We start from the raw sequence: 9,930 nt of genomic DNA on the forward strand, positions 1-9,930 counted from the left end.
AAAACTACAATCCATGGAACCTGTGAGGCGAGAAAGCACAAAGACTCTGAGCAAGAAGCAAAGTTAGTCATGAACATTAATAGGACATCAATTCATACAGAAAGAGATGAAGAAGAGGAGAGGAGCTCAGTGTATCCTAGGAAGTCCCACGGTAGTCTAAGCCTATACCAGCTTATCTAGGGGCTGGTCCAAGGCAAACCTGAGCCAGCCCTAACTATAAGCACTATCAAAAAGGAAAGTTTTAAGCCTCCTCTTAAATGTGGCGAGTGTGTCTGCCCCCCGAACTGAAACGGGAAGTTTGTTCCACAAAAGAGGAGCTTGGTAACTGAAGGTATCACAGCTAACACAGGAGTAATATGATCTCTTTTCTTAGTTTTTGTTAGTACACGAGCTGCAGCATTCTGAATCAGCTGGAGAGATTTAAGAGACTTAGTCGAGCAGCCTGATAAGGAATTGCAGTAATCTAGTCTAATTTAAATTTCTCTGCATCGCTTTGAGGCAGGATGTGCCTGATTTTTGAAATATTACATAGAAATTTGTTTTATCTGAGAATTAAAAGACAAATCCTGATCAAAAGTAAAACTATATCATTAGATAACTGATGTCGGAGGTGTTCTGGGCCTAGTAGAATAACTTCAGTTTTGTCAGAGTTTAACATCAGGAAGTTGCAGGTCATCCAGGTTTTTATGTCCTTAAGACATGCTTGCAGTTTAGTGAGCTGGTTGGTTTCATCTGGTTTGATCGATAGATATAATTGAGTATCATCTGCATAACAATGAAAGCTTATAGAGTGTTTTCTGATAATATTGCCTAAAGGAAGCATATGTGACGGTTCCCTATCTTGGTTACTGGTTTGTGTGTTCCTTTAAGCCAGCAGGTACCAGAGGTGGTGATCGCCCTAAGTGGAGGCACCTGGGCCCAGTGCGCTCCTACTATAAAGCTCTGCCTTCCTGGCAACCAGTGGCGCTCTCTTTTCACCCCGTGGAGCAATGAGGACAGCTCGTTCTCCAACACCACACCGAGTTTGATCGTGTGTTATGTTTAATAAACTGCTTACTTTTGCAAACCGTATGCGTCTCCCTAACTAGTGTCATGGCTTCAGAGCCAGGTCGTGACAGCATATATAAGGTGAACAAGATTGTTTCAAGCACAGAACCTTGTGGAACTCCATAACTAACGTTGGTCTTCATCGAGGTTTCATTGTTTACATATACAAACTGAGATCGATCTAATGAATAAGATTTAAAGCAGTTTATTGCAGTTCCTTTGATGCCAATATAATGTTCTAGTCTCTGTAACAGGATGTAATGGTCAATGGTGTTGAACGCAGCACTAAGGTCTAACATGACAAAAACAAGTCCTTTGTCTGATGCAATTAGAAGGTTATTAGTTATTTTTACCAGAGCTGTCTCTGTGCTATGACGCTTTTTAAATCCTGACTGAAAATCCTCAAATAAACTATTGCACTGTAAAATGTAATAAGTTGACTTTACTTAAAAGTCAGGAAACCGATTGCCTTAAAATTTCTAAGTAAAGTAGCTCATTAATTTTAAGTTGTTAAAGCTTAAAATAACTGAGTTAATGCAACTCATGTCATTGCAGTAAAGTGTAGTATAGTCAACTCAAAATTATTAATTATGTTAACTATAAATAGTGAATTCAGACAACTTAACCATCTGTGTAAAGGTAACTCAAAAACATTAATTAGGTTGACTATAAATTGTCAATTCAGACAACTTAAAGATCTGAGTAATATTAAGTCAGCAGTACTAATAAGAACAAGTTATCCTTACAAGTCCAAGCATTCACATTACTAGGAAATTATCAGGAAACCGATTGCCTTAAAATTCTCAAGTAAACTGAACTACAAACTGTAAGTTGCTGAAACAAGAGAGAGAACAGTATATAAATGGAAGACGGAGTTTATTTTGGAAAAACAAACGTCTTTGAGTTTTTATCTTCAAACAGTTTGTTAATCTCAAACTAAGTGCAAACAAATGCTGGACATGTTGCCAGATTAAGTTCTGAAATAGAACAACAAATCATAGTCGCCCTTATAATGTAAAAAATTGAAACAAATGCATTTTTTTGGAATGCAGACTATAGTTCACTCTGATTAACAGTTTTGTTAGTATTGTGTAACAGTTTAAAGCAGCAGTTTACAAAAACACCTTTTTAATCATATTTGCTCAAACTGTCACTATAGCCTGACATTAAAAGAAGAGACCAGATTCCCCCGCTTCCTTTTAGTGCTCCTGCAGTTGCAAGATTCCACCACGCCCACAGAAAAACAACCAAGTCGATGAGTCTCCAACACAGCTGTCAATCATTACTTGTGAATTCCAATTTAACTGTAAAACTATAGGCAGTTTACCAAATATGAATCAATATTGTTACTTTCTTTATTTCTCACCTCAAATGTTTTCAGAAACGTGCGTCAGTGTACTGTTTAGCTGTGAAATTATGTTTGTTACCCGGCTGCCATTAGTAGATAGGTTGACAGTTGGAAAACAGGCCAGAGTTAACTTTCTAATTTTACAGCTTAACAGTACACTCAATTAGGTGTCTGAGGTGAGAAATAGCCAATACAGGACAACAATCTTGCATTAGAGAATCCTCAGCTCTGATTGGTTGTTCTACTTTGGGTGTGGTGGAATCTTGCAAATGCCATTTGGAGCACTAAAAGGAGGTAGAGGATCCTGACTTTTTTACAGATCGTCTGTCAGGATATAGTGACAGTTTAAGCACATATCGCAAAGTAGTTATTAACTGCAGCTTTTGAAAAAGGGAAAACATTTTTTTACAAGTTTCTCACATAAACAATACATTTCTTTTGGGCTTTTTTCAGTTTTTTGTATTCAAATAGTAGAATGAACTGAACTTCTGCAAACCAAGCTATCAAATTACTAAAGAAAAATAGCATACCTTTACCGGCAATATGTCTTTATGTCTATATCTTGACATGAACTTCCTCAACTTTTATAAAATCAAAATGCCTTTCATCACTCCGATGAAAAATCGTGAATTGCTCTCTTTTGACTACAGGTACAGAAACAACAGATAAACAAAGTCAATAGTCAACTGGACTAAATGACCAAAAAAAACGTTTCCATGTAAGTAAAGCGCTCCATTGGAGATGGAAGGGTAAAGGTCTCAGGCCTGAGCCAGCATGTCACCATTCACATCGTGAACTCACTGCATCAGTAGATTTTTGAGTGACTGTATTTTAGGTTTTAGGGATTTCTGTCCAAGTGAGAGAAGCACTCTTTGAATAAACTCAAAGGTGTACCTGAGTTGTTGAGGGTACTCAAAATTCAGGGCGTAAATAAGTCTGAAGAGTAGGCACATGGCATGCGGAAGATTGTCAAGGTCATCCATCACCACTGTTCCTTCCAAAACGACTGCAGTAGCTGTAGACTCCAGGTGCAGTGAGTGAGGAGAGGCCACACTGTCTTTGGCAATCACTGTCAGGATCCCCATGGAGGTGTGGAACATGTCTGGAGCGTCATCGCAGTCCTAACAACAATAGCAGCATTAAAACCACAATTGCATGTCAAATGCCAGTTTGCATTTCTATAGTAGAACACACTGATTATATTTGTGCCTTACAGCAAAACAAGGCTCCACAAAATCAACCAATCGAAGCATTGAAGAGACACAGTAACTGACAGGAAGCTAGATTCAGATATTATTAGATAATCCCTGCAGAGTGAGTAAATACTGCATTTATTGATTGATCATTTAATTCACTGATTGGTTGCAAATACCTTGCATTGGGCAAGAACTACAACCGACTGGAAAGACGGTAGATACTACTAAAAGGGTCCTAACCAGGGATAGGTGATCAGTGCATCAAAAATGAAAGTACAGCAGCACTGATTCAGAGTGGAAGAGAAGTAACTAATACCAAAAGATGAACAGAAGGAACGCATTAGATAGATTGGGCATCCTGTGGTGTGGAATTAAATCATTTTGACAAAAGTCTACTTACAAAGCAGATCTTGAAGAAGTCTGTGTTCTCATCTCCAAGGATGACAGGAAGGCCACGGAGGACTGCGGTTTGCTTCCCAGTAACATACTCTGTAAAAATATTTTAAAACACAAAAGGACAATCAATTGACAGCTATGCAGACAATGTGGTGCCACTACTTTGGTCACCACATACATTTTTTTTTTTACTTTGCTTGAGAAACCTACCCCTGGTGTGACTTGTTGCAGATATTTCTGAAGTTTCTGGCCGACACTTCCCCCCCTTGGACTTGAAAATCTCAAGGAAGGGAGGAGTGTATTTGTCAAGTTCTTTGAAGAATTCTGCTTGCAGGTTTTTGCTTGATAAGCGACAGAACCCTGCCAGAATCTAAAGGAAAGAGTAGGACAAATTAAGATGGTCATATTTTGCAATGATCAATTCATAAAATCATATTTTTTTAGGACTACTTCTTCAGTAGTATGACAGTAAAGCTAATTCTGTGACATTATAAAAGATACATGACAAATAATTAAAATATATTTTAACTAAAAACTTGAACGTGAACAATTTTGATTTACCTGACTCTCTGTAAAGAGTCCTGGCCACCTTTCAACTGTGTCTTTTACTGGAGGCTCCAAGTTCACCAACTCCTTTCTTCTCAAGGCAAACGTTGAGTCCATATTCTTGGATATCAGAGCAAAATTGCAAAGAGGACAATGAAATATCACTGGGATTTCTTCAGCTCCACTCATCTGCCCATCATGAACGTCACAGGAGTGAATTCTTGTTAAATGCACTTTGAGGGCATTAAATAACTTGAATGAACACAAACAATCTGTGTGGAGGCATGGAATTGGGGTCAATCTGGCTTAGCTTCCATGTTTTAAGCGGTAATGTTTGAAAAGTTGAGCCCTCCTTTTGGACGAAAACAAGCAGTACTTACACATCCAATTCATTGCCAGGTTTCTGCAAAGCCTACAAAAGAAACAACAAAAGCAATCAGTCAAACTGCAAATAAATCAGTCAAGTTGCATGTATATAGCTAACTAGCCATCAGTTTAATAGAAGATTTCAAGATTTTAAAACTTAAATCACAAATACTTGTCTTTGCTAGCCATGAGAGAGATATCTATCTACAGTTGTGGTCAAAAGTTTACATACACTTGTAAAGAACATAATGTCATGGCTCTCTTGAGTTTCCAGTTATTTCTACAACTCTGATTTTTCTCTGATAGAGTGATTGGAACAGATACTTCTTTGTCACAAAAAACATTCAAGAAGTTTAGTTCTGTCATGACTTTATTATGGGTTAACAGAAAAAGTGATCAAATCTGCTGGGTTAAAAATATACATACAGCAGTGCTAATATTTGGTTACATGTCCCTTGGCCATTTTCACTTCAATTAGGCGCTTTTGGTAGCCATCCACAAGCTTCTGGCAAGCTTCTCGTTGAATCTTTGACCACTCCTCTTGACAGAATTGGTGCAGTTCAGTTAAATTTGATGGCTTTCTGATATGGACTTGTTTCTTCAGCATTGTCCACATGTTCTCAATGGGATTTAAGTCAGGACTTTGGGAAGGCCATTCTAAAACCCTAATTCTAGCCTGATTTAGCCATTCCATTACCACTTTTGATGTGTGTTTGGGGTCATTGTCCTGTTGGAACACCCAACTGTGCCCAAGACCCAACCTTCGGGCTGATGATTTTAGGTTATCTTGAAGAATTTGAAGGTAATCCTCCTTCTTCATTATCCCATTTACTCTCTGTAAAGCACCAGTTCCATTGGCAGCAAAACAGCCCCACAGCATAATACTACCACCACCGTGCTTGACGGTAGGCATGGTGTTCTTGGGGTTAAAGGCCTCACCTTTTCTCCTCCAAACATATTGCTGGGCATTGTGGCCAAACAGCTCGATTTTTGTTTCGTCTGACCACAGAACTTTCCTCCAGAAGGTCTTATCTTTGTCCACGTGATCAGCAGCAAACTTCAGTCGAGCCTTAAGGTGCCGCTTTTGGAGCAAGGGCTTCCTTCTTGCACGGCAGCCTCTCAGTCCATGGAGATGCAAAACACGCTTGACTGTGGACACTGACACCTGTGTTCCAGCAGCTTCTAATTCTTGGCAGATCTGCTTTTTGGTGGTTCTCGGTTGACTCTTCACCCTCCTGACCAATTTTCTCTCAGCAGCAGGCGATAGCTTGCGTTTTCTTCCTGATCGTGGCAGTGACAAAACAGTGCCATGCACTTTATACTTACAAACAATTGTTTGCACTTTTGCTCTTGGGACCTGCAGCTGCTTTGAAATGGCTCCAAGTGACTTTCCTGACTTGTTCAAGTCAATGATTCGCTTTTTCAGATCCATGCTGAGCTCCTTTGACTTTCCCATTGTAGCGTTTGTGGGTGTTTGTATCCAATGAGCCCTATTTAAATGGCCTCAGAGAAGTCACCAGCTGTAGTCACTCATAATCACTCACAAGAAGTTAAGAGGCCATGCTATGAAGCTCATTTCATTGATACAACTTTCTAAGTCACCAAAATTGCTAATTCATGTTGCTGTATGTATATTTTTGACCCAGCAGATTTTGTCACTTTTTCTGTTAACCCATAATAAAGTCATGAAAGAACCAAACTTCATGAATGTTTTTTGTGACAAAGAAGTATCTGTTCCAATCACTCTATCAGAGAAAAATCAGAGTTGTAGAAATAACTGGAAACTCAAGAGAGCCATGACATTATGTTCTTTACAAGTGTATGTAAACTTTTGACCACAACTGTATCTATCTATCTATCTATCTATCTATCTATCTATCTATATCTATATATATCTATATATATATATATATATATATATATATACACACGTCTGTTGTTGTCGTAGTTACGGCAGCTGTTGTAAATAGGCAGATAACACGTAGCTGTCCTCGTGAATGCCGCATTGATTAGTTTTGCATTATAGTGTCAAACCTTCTCCTTTACAGTCTTTGGTCAAAACATACCGGATTCCACGTTGGAGAGTCTTTTGAGAAAACGAGTCCACTCGAGTTTGAAACGTCGCGTGTTGTTTGTGTTGAAACGGGAAGAGAGCATGTTGCTCTTCCTTTGAAATAATAAAGTTGGTAAAAAAACCCCCACATAAACGTCTTTGGAGCCTGTTTTGTTCAAACATGTGTCACGTAGAAGAACTCTGTAGCACAGTTAAAATAAGACAAATATATATATATATATATATATAAATAAATTTAAATAAATCATATTTTCGGGATTCGAACACATATTGTGTGAGAGGAAAAAAGTCTGTAGTCAGAAGCACTACCACTACGCCACCATCAACGTAATTTATTGTCTTGGATATATATATATATATATATATATATATATATATATTTGTCTTATTTTAACTGTGCTACAGAGTTCTTCTACGTGACATGTTTGAACAAAACAGGCTCCAAAGACGTTTATGTGTTTTTTTTACCAACTTTATTATTTCAAAGGAAGAGCAACATGCTCTCTTCCTGTTTCAACACAAACAACACGCGACGTTTCAAACTCGAGTGGACTCGTTTTCTCAAAAGACTCTCCAACGTGGAATCCGGTATGTTTTGACCAAAGACTGTAAAGGAGAAGGTTTGACACTATAATGCAAAACTAATCAATGCGGCATTCACGAGGACAGCTACGTGTTATCTGCCTATTTACAACAGCTGCCGTAACTACGACAACAACAGACGCATTCGGCTGAAGGTCGCCAGTTAACAGGGTCCCTAGTTAAACCGTAACACCGGTCTGCCTTTTAAAATATACTTCGGTAACATCAAGAGAAATAAATGAAACGTGACGCAATATGTTAAGTGCACTATACATTACTTCTAAATTGGTAAACGGATAAGCAGATGTAACATTTTGACTCGTTTCCCGATAAGGTTGCTTCTCTAACAGTCCCATTTTACTGCGCAGTTGACGGTTGTCGGAGCCACGGACTTAAAAAAGAAAAGAAAAGGCATGCTTGCTGAATTCAAGAGTGGCCCTGAAAGATCGACACAATTGCCCTTGCACCCGCTAAAAAGTACGCTGCGTCTGCCGAAACTCAAGTGGTTGTTCAATTTGCACTTATTGTAGAGGGGTTTAGCACGGGCTAGCGTTAGCTAGGTTAGCTTTAACGTTCGCTAGCTTTCAAAATCGAAGACATAATGTTAACCTCCAACCCCTAATTAACAGGTACAAGGCCGACTAGGTTTGCTAAAAAAGATAGCCAGTGATATTTTATTTCATTATGTAGCTGAAACTTACCTTCAAATAACTTGACAAAGCAGCGCTTTCCTCCCGCTTCGAGCAACTGCCATTATGCCTCAAGAAAAGAACGTCTTCAGTGGTCAAGTGGTGAACTGCGCATGTGTAGTCACCGAGTGCGGCCGAGTTCGGTCTCGTGTTTCTCCGGACTTTGCGGATGCTTCCACCTCACTGATTTTATTATATTAAAGGTTACTTGAGCTGATAAGTTTCATAACTTTACTCACCAGAAAGTGTTCTTTACCAAGTTTCTTTAAGTATAGTCAGCTAATTAAGCAGAAATAAGTTACAGTCACTTATTTTTTTAAGTAAGGTCATCAATTACATTTTACAATGTGTTTTGTAGAAAGTCACACTGATTCACAACTGTTTTCTCAAGGATCTTAGAGAGGAAGGGAAGGTTAGAGATCGGTCTATAAATAGCCAACGCCTCTGGATCGAGACTGGGCTTCTTGAGAAGAGGTTTAATGACAGCTACTTTGAAGGACTGTGGCACATGGCCTGTTAGTAAAGACAGGTTGATCATATCTAGTGTAGCGTGAACGGCTCCTGCCCCGTTTCTAGGTGGGGAAGTAGTTTGCACCTAACACGGTGGTAACTCCGTTGGCTGTCGCACCTGAGAGGATATACGTTCCTCTGCTGTGGTGTCAGGACAATACCCCAGGCCTTTTATCTCACCCTGTTGCTAAATCGTTAGGATTTCGGGTTAATTGAATTCCTGAAACTCTTTTTCGGCTAATGCCCTAGGCGTTCTCAGTGTGAAGCAACCCTAGCTACCTGTATGAATAGTTGTGTACTTCGTCCGTATTTTACTATTGCCTATTGAGAACATTTTTTTTTATCCTCTCCCCAATTTTATTACTAACACTGCCATTAGTAAGCTCCTCTGATTGCTTCAGTCGTCACTTCAGATCACACGGTTTACGGACAGGGAACAAGGTTAAATTGTTCTGAAGAACTAGAATACTTTGTTTGGTTTCAGTCACTTACAAAATGGTAACGACTTGATTTTATTAAAGTTTTCCACACAATAGTCACATACCACAATTTCAATTCAATGGAACAGTCTCTGTGCGACAATAACTAATTCTAACACTTCTACTGTAATGGGGTTTTCCTCTTCATCAGCTTTCACTGATTTGCTATGAGGTATATCTAGTCTCTACCCTAGAAATCCCCCCCCTCTTCTTTCTTCTCTCTGCTCTGCTGTCTGCTTGTTTTGCAGGCTCTTCACCGTCTGCTCTGTCTGAGTTTTTCCTTTTTTTCTTGCTGTCCTCTGATAGCAGAAAGGTCTTCTGATCCACACTTCTCAGTGGATAAGACAGGAAAAAGGGTCTTCTTGTCCTCTTTTCTGAGGGGGTAAGACCCCTAAGTCTAGTTGGGGGAAAAAAGCCCAAACTCACAGATTCCCTGCTCCTTTTTATGCTGCTAAAAAGCTGGAACCTCCTTCAGGTTCATGCGTCACTCAAACATAAGTCCTCCTGCTTCTAAGTCAGACACAGAATGTAACTGGTTGTAACTGATTTGATCCTGTTCTGAAGAGGAAAGATTATATAAGTTTTAAATGACTATTTTATATAAGGCGTATATGCAGTTTATATGGTTAATCACATCTATCAAAAAATAAAACAAGTTATAGGTTTAATCACCTCTATCAAGAAATAAAACAATATA

The 9,930-nt window shown here is 39.0% G+C and overlaps 1 protein-coding gene across 2 annotated transcripts; it reads right to left on the reverse strand.

The window, feature by feature from the left end:
- Window positions 1-1,923: 1,923 nt before the first annotated feature.
- LOC137870804 (uncharacterized) lies at window positions 1,924-8,299 on the reverse strand. 2 transcript variants are annotated; one of them, XM_068708252.1, is made up of 6 exons: window positions 8,257-8,299; window positions 4,914-4,945; window positions 4,549-4,653; window positions 4,198-4,357; window positions 3,992-4,080; window positions 1,924-3,516 (listed from the first exon to the last, which is right to left on the reverse strand). In XM_068708252.1, exons 3-6 carry the CDS (start codon window positions 4,648-4,650, stop codon window positions 3,193-3,195), a joined length of 675 nt encoding a protein of 224 aa, XP_068564353.1. In that variant the 5' UTR covers window positions 4,651-4,653; window positions 4,914-4,945; window positions 8,257-8,299; the 3' UTR covers window positions 1,924-3,192. The 2 variants fall into 2 exon arrangements, with proteins under 2 accessions (XP_068564353.1, XP_068564355.1); XM_068708254.1 differs by lacking the exons at window positions 4,914-4,945; window positions 8,257-8,299 and having other exon boundaries at window positions 4,549-4,707.
- Window positions 8,300-9,930: the final 1,631 nt, after the last annotated feature.

The sequence above is a fragment of the Cebidichthys violaceus genome, unplaced genomic scaffold (assembly GCF_023349555.1).
Source record: "Cebidichthys violaceus isolate CVI_PGR_0920_01 unplaced genomic scaffold, fCebVio1.0.p SCAF_14, whole genome shotgun sequence".
Taxonomy (NCBI): domain Eukaryota; kingdom Metazoa; phylum Chordata; class Actinopteri; order Perciformes; family Stichaeidae; genus Cebidichthys; species Cebidichthys violaceus.